This window comes from Nothobranchius furzeri, chromosome 12 (genome assembly GCF_043380555.1).
Source record: "Nothobranchius furzeri strain GRZ-AD chromosome 12, NfurGRZ-RIMD1, whole genome shotgun sequence".
Lineage (NCBI taxonomy): Eukaryota > Metazoa > Chordata > Actinopteri > Cyprinodontiformes > Nothobranchiidae > Nothobranchius > Nothobranchius furzeri.
The window spans coordinates 30687059-30708191 of NC_091752.1; the positions used below are offsets into that span (position 1 = coordinate 30687059).

Below are 21133 nucleotides of genomic sequence, written 5' to 3' on the forward strand. Positions count from 1 at the left end.
TATAGAGGTGTTTTATTACTCTGACAGGAGTTTAAGGAGCAAGTGTGCACAGAGGAGAAAGAGGATCACAAATCATCAGAAACTGAAAATGCAGAGTGAGTCTTTTACGGCTTTAAGAACAATTTTTGAAACGTTTGTAACATTGTAACCTTCCAACTCTGAGACAAAAAAAACATGACGGCACATTAATAAAACCACTAATTCAGCTGTTAATAATTTAACATCTGATTTCATCTGATCTTCATACTTAAGCCTTTTGACCCCCCCTGTTTGTGCTTGGATTGTTTGCAGAAAAAGGAAATCTGAAAGGAAAACTGGGAATATGACAGAAGAGGCTTGGTGGAGAGCCAATAGATGTCCTATCAAGCCAAAGCAGGCACAGAGTCAGCGGTCTGCTTTTTGGAACACACAACAAAACCAAAGTCTTCTGGTATTAGACACTGAAACATTCCAACACATGAGTGCACATACTCAACAATGATGTGATGATTAAAGGCATAAAAATGTACTATGAAATGCATCTAATCTTTTTGTCCTCCTTCTTGCATCTAGAACTACTTTGCGAGGAACTTTTACAACATGCGTTTGCTGGCTCTCTTTGTTGCCTTTGCGGTCAACTTCATTCTTCTCTTCTTTAAGGTTAGACCATCCTTCTTCTTATAGAATGCTACAAGAGTTTTCAGTTTAGACATTGCATTGCATTGATAAATTTCCCCTTTCTAGCTACCCAACACCTGAACAAATATGAGTATTTTTGACTTCAAAAATATGGAATAGTCCTGTTTGTTTTATTATGACCGTTTGTTGGAATCAACCAGAGTAATGCCGAATGAAGCAGTGATTACAGAAGACTTTCATTCTGCTTAACCTCTTCTGTTCAGTACAGTTAAAATGACCTGGAATGTTTGTCTGCACCAAATTCCACCTGATTCCATCTTATTGATATCCAGTTAGATCAAAATGTAACATGAAAACCAACACGATCAAAAAAAAATATAATCGGAAAACGTCTAACACATTCAATTTGTCTTTTAATCGCTCACTGTTTCAGGTTGCATCCTTGCCTTTATCCAAAGAAGAGGAAAAAGTGATGTCATTTGCATACAAAGAAGAAGACAGAGTTCATTTTGTGCTGGAAGAAAACAGTGGCTACATGGAACCATGCCTCCATTTCCTTGCTGTTGCTCATACAATTATCTCCTTCTGTTGCATTATTGGCTACTACTGCCTGAAGGTACAAACCTTTGATTAATTACTTCAACAAATGCAACAGTCAGTTTATGTCAGTTTATTTATTTATTTTTTGTTTTTTTTGAGAGAGCAGTGCATTACCATGACTATGAGCATGCTTGAATGCATTGTCTTTAGTTCAGTTTTTTCCAACGGAATAGTTATAATGTATTAATTGCAGCGGGTTTGATTGAAAGGTACCATTGGTGATCTTCAAACGTGAGAAGGAGGTGGCACGGAGATTGGAATTTGATGGGTTGTATGTGACACGGCAGCCTCCTGAGGAAGATATCAAAGGGCAATGGGACAGACTGGTCATTAATACACCGTACGCTCATGGCTTTGCAATTTAATGTCTTATAAATATCTGATCAAATAGTACAATCAAATGAATACATTGATATGAGAGAGACCTGCCGTATAATCTGGTTCTAGTTAATCAATCCACAAATATAAATGAGTTCCTGTGATACGTTTTCTTTATCTTTTCAGATCATTTCCAAGTAATTACTGGGACAAATTTGTGAAGCGAAAGGTAAGGTCGTCATTATAGTTGACAATTTCTGTGAGTCTGTGTGTGTGTGTGTGTGTGTGTGTGTGTGTGTGTGTGTGTGTGTGTGTGTGTGTGTGTGTGTGTGTGTGAGAGAGAGAGAGAGAGAGAGAGAGGGAGACACACACACACACACACACACACACACACACACACAGATCCTTTTAATTTTATTATTTCAAACAAGAGGTGCACATTTCTGTTATTGAAAGGCTGGGGCAGACTGACAATAATTCAGATTGGGATTTTAGTACCAACCAGAGCATACTAGTAGCTTACCATTGTCTTTCCTTGTTGGGGTGGGGTGTTGCTGGATGCGGCTTGATTAACGGACACGTAATGTCTGATGGGGGTTGGAGGGTTGCTGACAGTAATACCGAGCGGGCTACTTCAGTTATCAGGCCTTAAGAATCTGTCCAGTGTTCTTGATGCATCATTGTTAAAAGGTGTCTTGGAGCTCAAAACCACTCTTACCTTGTTGGCAAGTACAAGCTACTTTGGGTTATTTTATCTAGAATACCAAGGATTCTGTGCCATCTCCGACCTGTTTTCCTTAGTAAATTATTGTTGTAGTGGCCAAGGTGAAACTTCTGGGAAAAGCTGTAGAGGCACCACCTTAACTCATTCACTGCCAATGACAACTAAAGTTGTCATTAGAATTTTTTTCTCTGTGGGCGTCGGAACGGGCCCCCGCACCATGAGAACCAACATCCCAGCTCTAAAGCCGATCTTCATTTGCGTACGTCACACGTCACGTGATCAGGAAGCAGAAAATCCATGTGTTAGGAGATCGTTTTGGGCCGCTACTGTAAAAAAAGTGAGGCGCGGACCGGAAAAGCTTCTGCCGGTCACAATTCGACAACGGATTATGAACAAATGGATAATGCTCAAAACATGCGGATTCTTCCTGATGTAAGTCTTCCTGAGTCTACTCTTTGTTTTGGCATTGACATCATCCTAGTGCACAACGTTCTGTGACTCTTAAAAAAACAATAAAAACGCTGAAAAACACTGGCAACAAATGGCTTTTCTGATCAGGAAACGGCTGGCAGTGAATGAGTTAAAATGTATTTCAAATTTTATTTGCACATTAAACACTTCCACTAACAACATCCCACGCAAACACACACTTAGGGCCATGGGAGTGAGCACACTCAATGACATTTGGCAAGGGGGTCTTTCAGCCTCATCCCGAGTGGCGGTGCCCACTTCCAATTTTAAACTGCACTTAGACACAGAGGGCGGTGGGGGGAAGTGGGGTTGTGTGGTTGCATCAGCTGGCATAGGCCAGAGGATGCCTGCACTGCCCACTCACCACAGCCATAGAATACACCTCATCAACAGACACAAACACTGTATTGGAGCAGGCGGAGGGGGACTAGGGGTCTTAGCACACCTTGTGTTGCCTGTTGTCGCTCGGTTTCCCAGGGCTGGAGACTAGGAGTGGGAGCTGGCCATCTGGCTGAGGTCTGGGGTGGTGGGTTGCTTTGCTCAGCGTTGGGCGGGGGAGCCTGCTCATCATCACCCCAGCAGAAAGGGGCAAACTCTGGGAACCGGTGACGGTTGTACCCCTTGTGCAGCAGTAGCGGGACCAGAGTGAATAGGGTGTGTATGGGGAGCGTCAGTGCGTGTCTAGCATTTATTTTGTAAGTCTTAGGTTGTATGTGTATGTGTGAGCATGATGGAGGGAATGTGTGACTGTGTTTGTGTATGGCTGTATATGTCAGGTGGGGTCTTGGACTTCTCCCCTGTCCTGGGACCTCTTGTGGTGCTATACATCTTCGCTTACCCTCCTCCTGCCACATTTGGTGTGGAGTGTGGTTCCTTGGTCTTCCTGAGTGTTTGTGGCTCCCGGGTCACGGGGTTTAAGATTTTTGGCATCTGCCTGATTGATCCCAGTGGCTGCCTGGTGGGATCTGAGTACCTGGGCTCTGTTGGGTTCCCGGCGGGGCTGGTCGTCCTTGGGTCCCGGGTTGCTGGGTTCCAGGCTCGGCCGGCTTGGGGGTGAGAGGCTACGGGTGAGCCTGTGAGCTTGCCGCTGGTATTTTCCGGGACTCTGCCGGCTGCTAGTTGTGGGCCCCCAGGGCAATCCTCTGTGCCTCTCAAGAGGGGGGGCCGGGGCTTTCCTGGTTACCGTCTCCCTGGGTGCTCTGGGACAGCTCCTGGATCTCTGGGGCTTGGAGCTCCCTCCTACACATCTTTGGGGGACCGATCTGTGGCCCCTCACACTCTCTATTGGATGCTCCTATAGAGAAACCTTACATATACAAGCGTGTGTATGCACACAGGTGCTCACATGGTGCTCTCATAAGTATGGACATGGGCATTTTTAACACGTCTTAAGGCTGTGGTTGGCTCTAAATGCGTCGTCGTCATCATCGTCGTCGCCTTCCTCCGCTCATCCAAGTCCGGGTCCCGGTGGCAGCATCCCAAATAGGGAGCTCCAGACCGTCCTCTCCCCAGCCATCTCCACCAGTTCCTCCAGCAGGACCCCAAGGTGTTCCCGGACCAGATTGGAGATGTAACCTCTCCAACGTGTCATGGGTTGACCCGGGGGCCTCCTGTCGGCAGGACATGCCCGAAACACCTTCCCAGGGAGGAGTCCAGGAGGAATCCTGACCAGATGCCCAAACCGCCTCAACTGACTCCTTTCGATCCAGAGGAACAGCGGTTTTACTCCGAGTCCCTCCCGAATGTCCGCGCACCTCACCCTATCTCTAAGGCTGAGCCCGGCCACCCTACGGCGGAAACTCATTTCGGCCGCTTGTATTTGCGATCTTGTTCTTTCAGTCATTACCCCAAGCTCATGACCATCGGTGAGGATTGGGACGTAGATCGACCGGTAAATCAAGAGCCTGGCTTTCTGGCTCAGCTTCCTCTTCACCACGACAGATCGGCTCAGCGTCTGTCGATCTCCCGATCCCTCCTACCGTCACGCGTGAACAAGACCCAGAGATACTTAAACTCCACTTCAGGTAGGACCTCCCTCCTGACCCGGAGTTGGCAAGCCACCCTTTCCCGGTCGAGAACCATGGTCTCAGATTTGGCTCTAAATGCACTGTGATTTATTATCGCGTGATTGTTCAGTAAAACTATATTAATTTTATATTTTCCCATTAGGTTGACGCAGTGATAGCTTGCTCTAGTTGTATTGCTATGTGTCCCTTTTCTGCAGGTCTAGAAGCAGACTCTTGTTCATCATTGATTGTTCATTTTTGTGGACCCCCCCCCCCCCCCTTTCTCTTTCACCTCTGTCTCCCTGTCTGGTCGGAATCATAAAGCATTCAAAAACAATAACAATAAAGTTTTAAGTATCAGGCGGGACATTAAAGCAGATTAAAGCAGAACCTTTGACGCTTGAGAGTAATTCTGTAAGGCTTGTCACCAGCATTCAGACATCAATTCTTTTTACTTCACAGCCAGACAGGACACGGGGAAAAAAAGAAAAAAGAATGAGTTAAATTAGCAATCCCAGCCAGTAATATACTGTATACACGTTGGTTTGCGGTAGTGCTAACCCCAGTACAATGCTAACTTTAGCTATTGCTAGCGCTTGCTCAAGCTCCTACTAATGCTAGCCTGAGCTACTGCTAACGATAGCCCGACCTACTGCAAACTTACATGTTCAATGAGAGGAAAGCAACATAGAAGAATGTTGGAGCTCCACTCACCTCACTGGACTTACAGAGTTAGAATGAATGCCAGATTTACCGCTTGTGTTCAGTCACACACACACACACACACACACACACACACACACACACACACACACACACACACACACACACACACACACGCACGTACACACACACACACACGCACGCACGCACGCATGCACACACACACACACACACGCACGCACGCACGCACACACACACACACACACAATAGAACATGACTTTAAAATGTCTCTGCAGCATATGTACACAGCAAAGCCTGGAAAACACTAAGTGTAGAAATTATGTCTGTAATATACATTTACTGTTTGTTGTTACACTTTGTTTAGTGGATGTAACACTGCACTATAAATACATTTCATATACAGTTTAAATGTAAGCTGAAATTGCTCAAATTATGGCTAAGAAAGTCATGGTTTGTACCTGAGCTTGCAGATCCACTGAGCATTGTGTATAATGCTCAGTTGGATGCATTGATGTTTCTTAGTAGCACAAATTAAGACAAAAGGCAGTTGACCTTTTTGGTACTGATGTCAGAAATATGCTAACAATTGCTGAAAAAGAATGCTCGGAGCAACGGCCATAAGGCATAAAGTATTTTAGGTGAATTACTTTGTGAATACATAAACACCCACATTAAATTGAGTGAAAGTAATCACTTGGCCCATAATGTCTTCTGGAAGAAGAGCTCTGAGTTTTAATTTAGTTGACTTATAAAAGCACTTTAACTTTGGCTTTTTGCCTTCAGCAAGAACAACCGACTTGTATAAAATACGCGTGTCACTCGCCTCTCATTTCATACTTTGCATTGCATCACTATAAGAGCCTGCAGTAAATTAGAAGGTATAATAGTTTATGTCCCTATAATAATTCCCATTTGAATTAAGTTTGCCGTTCTTGAGTGATTTTGTATGAGATAACCAACTAGACTATATAATAAAGTCAGACTCTGGTTCTATCTCAATTTATTTTGATTATTCAAGTCACATTCAATTCCATTAAACCATCTCGTCTCGTGAAAATCCCTACACCTGTCAGGAGATGTATCATGTAAGTAAATCATGGATAAAACAGAAACCTGGACTGATACAGGGTCACAATTAACTTGATAGATTTACTTACAAAACTCTGCCTTCACCTGCTTCTAGTGGATACGTCTTCAACATGGGAATCAGAAAATCTGTTATGTTCAGGAGGCGTCCCTGCATAAGCAGTACCATCATCTTGTCAGCAGAACTAAGCTGCCGTCTCATTATGACTCAGACTTTGCAGACAATGCAGCTAATTGCATTCCACTTCCTCTTGTCCTCCTTTGTTCAAACTAAACTACACTGAATGTGTTATTGTCTAAATCTGTCTCTTTCCTCTTTCCTTTTTTGTGCTACTGTAACAGGTGATGGATAAGTATGGTGACTTTTACGGCTGCGAGAAGATCAGTGAGCTGTTAGGTCTGGACCGGGCTGCTTTGGATTTCAGCTCGGAGAGAAAAATCAGGAAGAGGCTGCGAACAGAGACAGCCTGGAGTTCCATGTAAGTAGGAAAAACATTCCAAATATTCAGGTCTTAGTCTGCATTCTTAAAAAGTTCAAGTCAAACCAAAGAGATCCAGTTTGGCTTTTGCTTTGTTTCACTTCAGTCAAAAGTGATGATGGACTATTTAATAAAGTGTAAAATGTAGTTTATCTTGTATAATAAGGCAGAAATGAGTATAATAGTGAACCGTTCTTTAATTTCAGAATGTATCATGATTTTTTCTGTTATGTACAAGAGTTTACACTGATTTGAACATTTACATCTGCATTTTGTCTCCATCCTGGTTATTGACAGGAGACACCCAAACAATGAAATCAATTAAAGACTTCATGCAACACATTGAAAGCAGGGGACCTTGTGACTCATGTAGTACCAACTCCAATTGACATTTGACATCAGACAGTTAATTAAGAAAACTTTTAATTTTCTAACCTACATTATTTGCTCCGCTCCGAGGACGTGTGTGTGTGTCTGTTAGCTAACATGTGGCCTGACAAAAACAGGAACATAATCTTGTACTTGAAGAAGAACAGGACATTCTGAGACGAAGTCACATAACAGACACTTTCTTTCAGAGAACACACTGTAGCTCAAAGGGTCTCATCTAATTCATGGACATTCTGACCCCATTTTGTGTATGTTATGTACTCTCACAGTAACGTGTACTTATTTCAGGCTTAACTCCGTCGACGCAAAGTACCAGGTCTGGAAACTCGGAGTCGTGTTCACTGACAACGTAAGTATTGCTGTGGTTTTTGTTCACTTGTTTAGAAAAGATAAAGGTGCCATTTGTTTATTTGTCATAGCTAATAACACACTGTGTATTCAACATTAATGAGTAAATCTTCAGAGCTGAGATTTACTTTGATACAAGTGGACGTGTTACAGAAGTGAAAGCTTTAATATCCTGTGATTTAATCTTATCTAAAACGCACATTTGTCTCTGTTCTTGTAGTCTAATAGTTTTTATTTTTGGATGTCTCTCTGTGCACGTGTGTGTTATCAGTCCTTCTTGTACTTGGCCTGGTACATGATCCTGTCAGTTCTGGGTCACTATAACAACTTCTTCTTTGCTGCTCACCTTTTGGACATCGCCATGGGCTTTAAAACGCTTCGAACCATCCTTTCTTCTGTCACACACAATGGGAAACAGGTGTGTGTGTGTGTGTGTGTGTGTGTGTGTGTTTTCCTACCAAAATAACCATGTAACATAAATGAGAAGTTTTGTAAAAGTAAATAAAATGTCATTTTGAATGAGATGCTGTGGAATTTAGGAATGTTAAGCTATTTTGGGAAGACTGCAAACTGCTTTGAAGATGGTCATTTTTAGGGATATCCAATATTATGGCCTGATCTTGGCATTAAAATGTATAATTGGGAATTATCTGTACTCATCAAACACTTCAGCTACTTCTCCTCCCACTCAGCATGACATATCCGAGGTTTAGTTTTGATATGTTTTTGTTTGTTTGGCACCACTGACCTTACATTAACTGAAGTACACTGTAAAATCTGTACAGTTCTGTTTACTTGAAAAAAGCATGCAAACTGATTGCATGTAAAATTATAAGTACACAGGACTGATAATTATGAGTTATAGCTACAAATGCATACAGAGTCAAATTAACCTATTTAAAAATTAACTAAGACAAACTAGTACAACGTGCTTAGAAATTAGTTCACTAAACTTGTTTTTTGGGAGGTTGTATTTACTTAAGCATTAGTGAACTGAAAGCACAATTTTAAGTATGTTGTATTAATTTGTCTTACTAATAGTAACTTACATTTAAGTGTATTTTACTTTTAATGCATTAGTTGCACGTTTTACCTAGTCCTTTATACTTATTGTTTTAAGTGTAGATGTCATATTTTGCACAATTAATGTTTAAAGATTTTTTTAAAAGTATTATTATTTTTTTTCTAAATCTGTAAAGCTTGTCTCCAGCATTCAGACATGAATTCTGTTTGCTCCACAGCCGAACAGGACAAGAGAAAACTAAGAAAAGGGAAAAAAACAGAAAAAATATATATATTTAAAGTTTACATATGAATGATAGGAGATATCTTATATTATTTACCAAAAATTGAGATTATTCTTTCATTTTGACGGGTTTATATCAGCATCGGACGTTAAGATTTAGATTAAATTGGTATATTGATATCAGTAAAAAAGGCAGCTGAGATGCTTCAAAGTGTCTGAAATGTATTTTTTTTTTCTGAACTGATGCTATATCTTTTTGCTCTTCACTGTGCGTTTCTGTCAGTTGGTGCTAACTGTGGGTCTGTTGGCTGTGGTCGTGTATCTCTACACTGTCGTGGCCTTCAATTTCTTCCGGAAGTTTTACAAAAGTAACAACAAGGAAACTGAGGATATGAAGTGCAACGACATGCTTACGGTGAGCTAAATGTGCAAACTGACACATGCTCTCACACTTCTGTCCACCTCCATTTCTCACCAACTATGTTTATCTTTCCAACACAACCTATCGTTCTATTATCTGGCACCCGACTGAGAATGGTAACGCTGGTGATCCCCATTTCTAGAGCAAAAGCATCTCTCTTTGTCCTCCTCATACTTTTCCCTAAAATGATGGACACATGGATAAAACAGCCCTTGAAGTCTCAGAATACATCCTTTGTTTGCCCGTTCACGACGCTAACACCCAACCGCCCGCTCCATTCTGATGCAGACTCCACTGTCAATCAAATATGCAGGCGGATGTGCAGCGATGGCATTTGAATAAACCCTATTATTATTATTGGAGGCAGGAGATATTACATTGAATCATCAGCCACATCCACCGTGTTGCTGTTTATCAGGCACAAATGACTGTAATTTAAAGTCTCGATCTGCTTATTAGAACACGACAACATTTTAGGCGCTGGGAAAATAACTGTCTGCTGTTTTGAACAGATGCAGTCCTGATTTTGTTTTAGCTGTGAAATATAACATCAATGTTTCTCAAAAGCTCGGTACATTCTGTGCCACATGAATAGTTATCCTTCTCACCTTAAGCTTTCACACAGGTTATTTGTAGAGAAACACTTTGAGGAGAAAGTTATTGATTTAAATGAACCTGCTATTGTATAAAAATTATGCCTCCAAGTAATCCCTAAAAGCAGCCAGTGTGGCTTCAAACGTGGAAATGTCTTGAATCCATTTTTGCTGTTTGTTTATCTTCCTGAACATAACCTGCTTTCACTTGACACCTTATTTATCAGCAAGCTGAGAATAATGTTTTTATTTACTGTATAAAACCTGCTCTTTTTTAGTGTTACATGTTCCACATGTATGTTGGAGTGCGTGCGGGCGGCGGTATCGGTGATGAGATTGAAGATCCTGCTGGAGACGAGTTTGAAGTGGAACGAATCCTCTTTGACATCACGTTTTTCTTTTTTGTCATTGTAATCCTCCTGGCCATCATCCAAGGTGAGTCACACATGGACGTTTGACCGTATGCACACGGGCATTAGCATGAATGCTGTCAGCAAAATACTCAAGAATATTTTGTACACATGGATCATTAACTTTTTAAATTAAAGCTGGGGTCTGTAGCGTGACATCATCAAAGAACAGAGGAAAAAACAACAAACAAGTTTGAATGCTGTACTCATCACTCAGCTCCAATACACTAAAGCAGGGGTCAGCAGCCTTTTTTCCATCAAAGAGCCATTATTACCTGTTTCCTACAGTAAAGAAAACTCTGGGATCCACAGCAGCTGCAGTGTTGTGGGTGGGCCTACCGGGCCTGGGCCCACCCTAAGACAGCCGAGAGCTGCTTTAACCATCATGACAGGAGACAGCAACCAATACCGGTCGCTCATATACGTCAGTTATCTTTTTACAGAAGATAATTAATAAAACAACTTGTATAAAATTGATCCAGAAGTTGTAGCCCGTCTGTGCCAACAATATTTTCACCCTGTTGGTGGTTTTAATAGTTGAGCAGGCGCCGCTTTTTGATGCGTCACACACGTCTCCTCTTAAAACATGTTTAAACTATTCAGAATGCAAATCCAGGCTCTGTCTCGTTGGACTTAAACTTTGTACTGAATGCAACTTAACATTAAACAATGTTGAAAAGATAAGAAAATTATCCAGTCAAAACATTTTTTGGAGCTCGTCGGTCAAAGGCAGCAGCAGAACCAGAGCGCATGCGGGAAGATTCCTCTCACTGGAGCGAGTGCTTTCCAAACCCCGTCTCACAGAGAGTCTTGTCACTTAGAAAATGTTCCTTGATTATGAAACTTTGGCTGAATAGCTCTTGTTCCTGTCTCCAATGTGGCGACGCTTCCATGAGCCTATCTGAGGAAAAAGTCCAGAATCTCACATCCTCTTCAGCTGAGAAAACACCTATAGGGACATTTGATTACGCACAAGCAGGTGACCTGTCATTTTAGGTCTCTCATTTTTGTTCAGATTTTAAAAGATAACATTTCCATTTAGAATTGGCATACAGATAAAAAATAAATGCAGTAAAATAAAATACATTTTAGCACACAGAGCCGCATCAGATGGATGAAAGAGCCGCGGGTTGCCGAACCCTGCACTAAAGATAAATCCCTTTTTGTTCTCCTCTGTCTTCTACAGTTAGCTTGAAGTCTACAGCTTCTAATAGAAAACAGACGGTGAAACTCTAGGATTTGAAAAGTCTCACAGATCGACGTCACACTGTCACTAAACATTCACACCCATCTTGACTTGTGACGAGGGAGGCTGTTGTTTGTTTAGCATCCAGGAAAATGCAGAGAATGGATAGACCACTAGAAGCTAACTGTTAGCATTAGCAACTCCATCACACAGCAGAACTCCATCTGGCTTGGGTTGTTTGTGGAAATAAAACATTAATGTTGCAGAGCAAGGTAAGTTGTCCAAATATCAGAAAATAAAACTCCAAATCCTGCCATGTTCTGCCACTTTCTCTTCTACCTGACTCGTCCTTGCTGACACAGGTGCTTCTGGGCTTTTGTTTCCAAGAGTACGACTTGCATGGCATTCATATTACTATTCCAGACCACTGCAAATGTATTGATTAAACCAGCGTTTCCCAAACCTGGTCCCCAAGGCACACTGTCCTGCATGTGTTGCCCTTTAAACATCGGTGCTTCCCTGCTGCCACACACCTGACTTAAATGAATGAGTCATTAACGGGCATCTGCAGCGCATGATGTCCTCTTGCAGAGGCAATGTAGATCAGGTGTGCTGAAGCAGAGACATGGAAAATATGCAGGTCTTTGTGCTCTGAGGACCAGGGTTGGGAAACACTGGATTAAACAAGTATTCAACACCTTAAAAAACGATAAACTACGTACCCCAGCCTTAAATTAGTAAATGAGCCCTGATTCTCTTAAATGCTCAATTCCACTTACGGTTCACATGAAACAACACCAGATGTATTTGATGCACACACACTCACTATTTTGTCCCTCATTCAGGTTTAATAATAGATGCCTTCGGAGAGCTTCGAGATCAGCAGGAACAGGTGAAAGAGGACATGGAGGTGAGAGCTGACGTTTTATTTTGTTTCCCTGTGTGCACATCTCTGACCCAAACCAAGCATAGGTAGAACTACTAACATACTTTTAGTTTACTATTTCAAATGTTGTAAAAAGAAAAAGCAAACGGCTTGTTTTTCAAGAATGAATCTTTGATTGCCTGCCTGAGAAAAAAAGCTAAACACAGCAGAGATGGTCGCACAAACTTAGCATGAGATTTGTTTTATAATGTCACTAAATGTATAATACTTATGGTCACTGACATTCAGACATCTAATCACAGTCAGCATCTGCCATTCCACATTCACAGAGCAAACAATAATAAATGAAAAATGGCAGAGTTATGGTTCAGCGAACAGCAAAACAGATTCAGGAGGAATTCAAGCAAAAGCAAAATGCTTTATGGACTGCTGAGGGCTAAAGAGAACAGAAGCAAGCTGCGGCTTTGAAATGTTTATGAGAAACACTATTTTATATCAACATGTGGTTTAGTTTGAGGATGGTTTTCATGACACTGGTAGTTAATATTGGCTCTCATGTAGTTTACATCTAGTCTGGTTCTCACTGTGTGTCCCAACAGTCCCACTGACTCTACACCTTCTCCCAGATGTTACATTTCAGCAGCATGCTGCACTCAGCTATGATAAATGTGTTTCAGCTACAGCTTTCAACTCCCAATCATTTGCTGCTCTAAATGCAGTCGACCTGACACATATGCTGCATTTCGAGCAAAGAAACATTTTACCGTTTGTTTTTGACCGTTCTACCTGCAAAAATAAATAATAAATAAATAAGAACAAATGAAAACCTAGTTAGGTTATAAATTAAGAAGAAGAAGAAGAAAATATTATTTCTATAGCGCCTCTCAAGATAAAAATCACGAGGCGCTTCTCAAAAACAAAAAATGTAAAAATATGAAAAAGAATTTAGAAAATGATTAAAAATATATTTTAAATGAGCAAAAAATAGACAATTGTGATTAAAAAATGTAAATAAAGAGAGAGAGTGAATAGGTAAGAGGGAAATCAGTGGATCCTGAGGAAGGTGGAACAAGTGGGGAGAGCAGAGTAGAGAGTGGTGATGAAGATCATACAAAAGCCAGTTTGAACAAGTGAGTCTTCAGCTGCTTTTTAACTCTCCCACTGTCCTAATGGGTGACCCCGTGAGGAAAGTTGACCATTGAGCAGGACTGATGTCCCTTGAGGTCCATGTGGCAGGGGTGAGGTGGTGCTCACTCCTCACCCCTGCCACATGGACCCAAGGGATAAACCATCAACCCTGCTCAATGGTCAACTTTCCTCACAGGGTCACACCCATTAGGACAGTGGGAGGGTTAAAGGAGACCACTGAGTCCGCTGATCTCAGGCTCAGGGGGAGAGAGTTCCAGAGTCTGGGGGCCACAGCAGCAAATGATCTGTCACCTTTGGTCTTTAGCCTGGTGCTGCACAACCAGTAGGCTTTGATCACTGGACCTCAGGGACCTGCTGGGGGTGTAGGGACTACGAAGATCACCAATGTATGATGGTGCTTGTCCATGTAAGGCCCTATAGACCAGAACCAGGATCTTGAAATGAACCCTGAAGTTGACTGGCAGCCAGTGAAGCTGGAGGAGAAGCGGGGTGATGTGGGTGTGTTTGGAGGACTTGGTCAGAAGCCGAGCACAGGCATTCTGAAACACCTGTAGACGATTCAGGGAGGTTCTGCTCAGACACGTGAAAAGAGAGTTACAGTAGTCTAAGCGTGAGGAGATGAAGGTGTGGACAACTGTCTCAAGTTCAGAGGGAGACAGAATGGGACTCAGCTTAGCAATGTTCCTGAGATGGAAGAAATTAAATGTGGAAGTGCAAAAATTAAATTATGTAAATAAGGTGTTATACTATATGTTACATTTGAACACTAAAACCATGTTTTGTGTTCTTTCTGATGTGCTGACTTCTTCTGTGCCTGTTGAATGAATTATGAGGTCATACTTCTCTCTCTGCAGACCAAATGTTTCATATGTGGGATAGGAAGTGAGTACTTTGACAACATCCCTCATGGTTTTGAGACCCATACTCTGCAGGAGCACAACTTGGCCAACTACCTGTGAGTGGTTCTATGTGCTCTTCATATGTTTTTGTCTTAAACACAACTACTAAAACAAAATGTCAAAAATGTCACTTGGACAGTGATAAATTACCATGCAGACCTGTGTAAATACTGTGCATGTGGCATTTGAATTTCACCTTTAAAAACAAACGAAAAGCCCTCTTTTGTTTTTATTTTTCTATTATTTAGTACTTTTATGTGATGTTAATCTCTAGTAAAAAGATGAAAAAACAGCCAATCAGTGGCATTTAAATAAATTTACTCTGTTCATATTAAAGGAAGCCAAAGATATAACCCGTTTTCACACAAAAGATTAGCATTTTACATCATAGACGACTGGTTAACTTTTCTTTTAAAGGCATGAGACTTTTTTGATTCCTATACTTTCTGATCCTTTAGGGGCATTTTTGGTAACACTTGACAATAAGGTATTCAAAATTGTGCTTTAGGGCTGAAACGATTCCTCGAGTACCTCGAATAATTCGAGTACAAAAAATCCTGGAGTCAAATTCTCTGCCTCGAAGCTTTGTTTAATTCATGTTTAATTAATTCATGGCTTTGCAATCACCCGGGGTCATGTTTCACCCGTACCAAAATAAGTGACGCACATACATACTGCACTAAATGCACACGCGAGTGGCGAATGTAACTTAACTTTCTCAAAAAAACAAAAGAAAAACAACCTTAACTTTCTCTTAAGCCATGGCGGACAACGTGGACCCCGGTGGAGTGCGAAAAATACAGAAAATGTCAAAGGTGTGGGACCATTTTTCCTGTTGTAAGGCGGAAAACGTACTCCAGTGTAAATACTGTAAAATGGATTTAGCCTACAACACCACATCCTCCAAGCTGCAGCACCTGACCAGGAAACATCCACATGTAAATGTCTCTTCTGCAGGCGGACTCGGAGCCTCTACAAGATAATGCATTTTAGCCTGTATTTCTATATATTCTGCGGACACTGTGCGACTTTTTCATTTGTAGCACTTGGTTTCAGCTCACACCGTACGTCTGGTAGCAACACGTCGGTCTTAGAATGTGCTAAAAATAGCAGTTTTTACAACACGTCGGACTTTTTACTGTGTTGTTATTGATGTCCGTTGTCCCTCGGGATTGCTGCAGAAGGACACAGGTATTTATGAGAGTGATGGAGGAAAACGAAAGAAAGTAAATAAATGTTGTGTGATCAGTATAATTTGACATAACCACGGCAAACATGCTTTCTCGACAATCCTTGTTAGTGTGAGGGAAAAAAAGTGTAGAAATTAAAACGGACGTGTGTTAATAGGGAAACAGCTGGCGAGCCATGTTTGCGCATGCGCCGTGAGCGGTTCTGGTGCTGTTTGGGCCGCAGTCGCTCGCATTTGTTTACTGTGAAGTAAAGTTGAAGTGCTGAAGTTTTGAAAACTAATTTTGAATAAAACTTGAAGAATAACTGGCAATTGCTCATTTTAAGAGGTCTTTCATATTTTATAACATGCTGTTTGATATAATGGTTTACAAACGCAAAAGGGTAATTTATTAGAGTACTCGGTTAATTGATAGAATATTCGATAGAGTACTCGATTACAAAAATATTCGATAGCTGCAGCCCTATTGTGCTTCGTTACTAGAGAACGACTTGGGGTAATATGTAATGAAGCAGGAAAGAATAGGTAGTTTTAGAGTGTTTTTACATGTTGATTTCAAAGTTTATAAATGTAAAAGTTAATGTATGTGTACTTTTCTGATTATTTAAAAAAAAGTACCCTAAACATTGAACATTTTGTTAGTGATTGATTTGAACCAGATAACACTGTAACCTGCAGGATTTTAGTCACCCATCTCTGGAATATTACCACACGCAAGATGAAAGAAAATGATGTGTGGATGAGCTCAATGTCTTTATAGTAAATGGCCATGTAACAACATATAAGTAATGGTTAAGTATTAAGTACAGATTTGTTCCTCAGTAGGTACTTGGGAGGAGGCTTCACTTTCCATCATCTCGACACGGATGGATGCTGACGATGGACGACAAAGTGACAGACGAGTGAAATGAAGATGAAACAGTGATATTAAATCACTGTGATGTTGCAAATTATCTGCGTCCTTCCTGAAGTTTAAAAAAGAGAGTCCACAGGCACTGCGTTCATTTGGGATTCCTTCCTTATTGCTTTCATAGATAATTACCTATTAGTCCCCGAAAAAGACTAATGAGCATTTTCACCAGTAACTACTGGTTAGCTATCTTTCCTGCTTCATTACTCATTACTCATTACCCCCTAAGTCGTTCCCTAGTAACGAAGCACCATTTTGTGTACCTTATTTCAAAGTGTTACCACATTTTTTTCTCTGCATTAGACCCTAATGGTTGCAATTTGTATCCCACCTGGGAGGCAACTTTGGGGTTCAGCATCTTGCCCAACGATGTTTCGGCACTAGCCTGCCAGGACTGGGGATCGATCTCACGACCTTTGGATTATAGGACAGCCGCTCTCCCCATTCAGCCTTGGCCGTGTTACCATGACATGTTAAAGATTTAAGAAAAAAAATAACTACTACTTATTACTACTACATATATCCAGAATAAAATATTAATATAAGTAGAGAGAAATATGCTATTTTGAGAAAAAAACATCTTTTTTTGATGATGATGGGAAATCACTATACAGAAAAAACAACAAAAATAGATATTTTCACACTTGCTTGTGAATATCTGAATGAAGTTGGCTTCTTACAGGCTTTTCCTGAAGAGTCCGCTTTTTGATATTTTTCTGGAGAGAGTTAATTTTATATTGAAAATAATATTCTGACTTTTTTCCTGATATTTAAGCTTCAATCCTTTAAACATTCAAACACTTTTTATGTCTTTTTTCTTTTCTTTATTGTGGCACTGATGCTTCTTAGTATATTGGTCAGAGTGACAGGTGGCAGCCTCGCTTCTGTCAGTGCGTCCCAGGGCTGCTGAGGCTACATCGTAACACATCACCACCAGGGTTGTGAACGTGCATGCATGGGTGAATTGTAGGACTCTAGAAGGTGCAATATAACCACAGGCCAGTAACCACCTCACATATATTTGCATATTTGCCATTATTTTTCACATTGTACCTAATGTTTGTAATTGACACCACAGAGAATATCTGTTAGCTGATCTGTCGGATCAGAACTTTCTCTAACCAGAAGCCATCAAAAAAAAAAAAAACAGGTGAGATATTCAGCGATCATAGGATTTCCACACAAACCCACTTCAAAAGAGAACTGTCCCTTTAAGAAGATAAAGAAGGAGGAACAATCTTTTATATAGCTCCTCTCGAGATAAAAATCACAAGCTTCACAAGAACAATAAAAGTAGTAATTGTGATAAAAAAAAGTAATCAGTGGATCCCAGGAAAGGCAGGATTGGTGGAAAGATCAGAATGAGGAGAAGGTAGCGATGAAAAATCAACCAAAGCTCATGCAAAAGCCTGATTTAGGATGGGAAATGGACGATTGTTAAAAGACCTCTGATGATTTTGGAACGATAAACAAAGTTCTATCATCTTTTTTTCACCCTTTGTGCTCCCGCTGAAACACAAACATTTAGTGTTTCTTTTGCATGTTGCACAGTTGCTTTATTTCACTAATTGCCCTGAGTTAGAGCTTGCTGAGCCTAATTACTGTGGATCCTGCAAATTGTTTGCAGCCTTTGACTGATTGACTTTCCCCTCATTACCGTATGCATGATGGTGGTTAATGTGATGCATTTAGTGCACCTGAAAAAATAAAAGTTTACATGCTCAAACACATATTTATATTTTAATGAACAAAATTATCAGTAATCTTTAAAATGACTCTCTCCTGTCAGTCATCTAACACCGTTCCACATCAGTTTGAATATTTACGCTGATTTTCAAAAGAGAGCTGTGCTCTCTGATGGCATCTCATCTGGAAATACACAACTGTACTCATTACAATCAACCTACTTGAGTTAATTCTGGAAATGTCTGTAGAGATCTTCTCTAGCTGAGGAGGGGGTCTGAAAAATGATTCTCTTCTCTGTGTCCTTTCAGATTTTTTCTGATGTATCTTATTAACAAGGATGAAACTGAGCACACAGGGCAGGTAGGGTGATGATCATTTCTTTTTTCACATTACACGACTCAGCTGGGGAGAGAGGGCACTTTAAAAAGGTTCCTGGACAATTTAGCAGTCGCAGAGAGATCACATCTTCTAATGTATTCATCCACAACACTTCCTCCATGTCTCAGTGACCTATTAATTCTAGCATTTGCTATAATGATGACAAAGCTGCAGTGCAACCTTTTCGAGTGAGACAGAATTTGCATTCACACTATATCTCAAAAGCTGTACGGAGTCACCCGAAGCATGCACAGTTAATGATAATAATCCATGCAGACAGGCCCGGTATGATTACTGCTCCTGTTTTTACTTGTGAACCGCTCGTGCATTTAAGCCAGATGGGGCTTTTGTTGTGAAATCTGCAGGCGCCTAATGGCCATTATCCTTTTTTTTTCATTGTAATATTTTATATGTGACCTTGTTGCACAGGTTAAAGCTAAGTGATTTAATGCAACAAGCGTTTTCCGTTTCAGTTCCTTTAATTTAGGCGTATTTGCTCATTCCTGGATGCTTGTCCATAAACGGGATGCCCATAGACCCTAAATAGTCTGCAGACTAAGAGACAGAAAACTGTTTTCTCATTTTTCTTATCTAAGAATGTTGATTTTGACTCTCAAATGTGTTTTAGTACAACTGATCAGAGGAAAGGAATTCTGAAAAAGTTCATATTCAGATGGTTTTCCAGAGTGAACTGGGAATTGTTTTATTTTGCTGGTTTCTTCACATGAAATGAAAACGGCATCTTTATTGGTGTGAACTTTGGCTTTGTTCCCTTTCGACTGTCATGAACTTTTATTTTCAGTGATCTGCTGAGATCATTGTCAATAGATGTACACATTCGATGGGACCAAAGATTAATCACTACCTTGTTGACTTTGCAGGAATCGTACGTGTGGAAAATGTACCAGGAGCGTTGCTGGGAATTCTTTCCTGTGGGAGACTGTTTCCGTAAGCAATATGAGGATCAACTGGGATGAAAAGAAATCTTATGAGGTCAAAAGCTCCCAAGACCGTGTTGTTACACAGAAGCCACAATGATTATTGTTTTTAGACTCTCTAAATTACCTTAAATTTGTGTGTTTACTTTGATCTGATGTTGGGTTTTGGAGTGTTTTATTGTTACTTTTTTTTTCCTAGCATGATACGCTGTGTGTGTGTGTGTGTGTGTGTGTGTGTGTGTGTGTGTGTGTGTGTGTGTGTGTGTGTGTGTGTGTGTGTGTGTGTGTGTGTTGGGTTTTGGAGTGTTTTATTGTTACTTTTTTTTTCCTAGCATGATACGCTGTGTGTGTGTGTGTGTGTGTGTGTGTGTGTGTGTGTGTGTGTGTTAGCGCTTTATGTTTTTGAATAAACTGTTTTTGTCTTCCTTGTCACAGTTTTCCATCCCATCCCTCTGTGTGACATCCAGATAAACATTCTCCCTCTGGCATTTACTCTTTTTACCCTCCTGTGTTTCATAAGTGTCCCTCCTCCTCCGCGTTGCCGCCATCTCGCCAGCATCCCTCTCCTCCGACTGTGATCACTTCTCCTCCTTTCACCTCCTTCCTTCCTTCTTCGCTCTTCTTGTTATCAGCTACGGCTCAGCACGTCAGCAGATGTCTCCGGTCAAAGCACCGTCATGGAAATAGATCATCGGGCTTAATGATGGTTTTGACAGCTTTCTGCAGTGAACAAGAGAAGCTTTGGATATTTCTTGGGTGTAGCTGATTGCCTGAAATAGTGAAGCAGGTTTTGTTGTGGAGATATATGGGACAACAGATGTGGGAGGACCACCAACAGACGAGGTTCTCGTTATGAAAATAACAAAAACTGAGCCCAGAAATTTAAAATTGTTGTGACACTTTTTGAGTTTTGACTTGAAGCAAAAACCCAGGTTAGGACCATAAACAGGAGACTTGAAATACAGGATAACGAATTCCAGTCTGCATCAAAACACATAAAGATTAAAGGTGCAAAATGTAGGATTGATATCATGTGGTCAAATTTGGGTACTGCAGCCCATTTTTAAAACAAAATGTCACCATCTCACTGTTCTGAGTTTCATGGCTGTTACAGATCAACAAGAATATTTTAGATGAAAAGGAAAGACGAGGCACATACAGTACTTTGATAAGTAGATACATACATTTTCATATCTGGTGTTAGCACTCTTGGGTGTTTTACAGTAGGGAGCACTTGAACTTACTACGGTAATTTGTCTCCAGCTTTCCAGGAAGTGCGGTTGTTTACCATTTTGCTGTTAGCTTGGACTTATAGTTATGAACGACTCAATACCACAAATTACTCATTATTCACTTCAAACATTTGAGATATTTTCATAGCCGACTATTTACTTCTAATTCACAGTTAGCGTTGTTAGCTCAACGTTAGCCTCTTGCCTGCTTCACCGGCTTTTATGGGGTAGAAAAAATAACTTCTGGGTAGCTAATGTTTTCTGGCTTCGGTTCTTTAAACAATT

The 21133-nt window shown here is 40.8% G+C and overlaps 1 protein-coding gene across 2 annotated transcripts in view; it reads left to right on the forward strand.

Moving 5' to 3' along the window:
• ryr2b (ryanodine receptor 2b (cardiac)) overlaps positions 1 to 19779 on the forward strand; it is a 109104-nt gene extending 89325 nt beyond the window's left edge. For both annotated transcript variants that reach the window (XM_070542008.1, XM_070542009.1), the window contains exons 91-105: positions 28 to 95; positions 292 to 430; positions 553 to 639; positions 1052 to 1234; positions 1428 to 1558; positions 1723 to 1765; positions 6851 to 6987; positions 7666 to 7726; positions 7997 to 8143; positions 9255 to 9386; positions 10264 to 10420; positions 12427 to 12491; positions 14471 to 14571; positions 18609 to 18660; positions 19560 to 19779. In XM_070542008.1, the coding sequence (XP_070398109.1) occupies positions 28 to 95; positions 292 to 430; positions 553 to 639; positions 1052 to 1234; positions 1428 to 1558; positions 1723 to 1765; positions 6851 to 6987; positions 7666 to 7726; positions 7997 to 8143; positions 9255 to 9386; positions 10264 to 10420; positions 12427 to 12491; positions 14471 to 14571; positions 18609 to 18660; positions 19560 to 19655 (1599 nt within the window). In that variant the 3' untranslated portion in view covers positions 19656 to 19779. The remainder of the gene's footprint in view (positions 1 to 27; positions 96 to 291; positions 431 to 552; positions 640 to 1051; positions 1235 to 1427; positions 1559 to 1722; positions 1766 to 6850; positions 6988 to 7665; positions 7727 to 7996; positions 8144 to 9254; positions 9387 to 10263; positions 10421 to 12426; positions 12492 to 14470; positions 14572 to 18608; positions 18661 to 19559) is intronic.
• The last annotated feature ends 1354 nt before the right edge of the window (positions 19780 to 21133 follow it).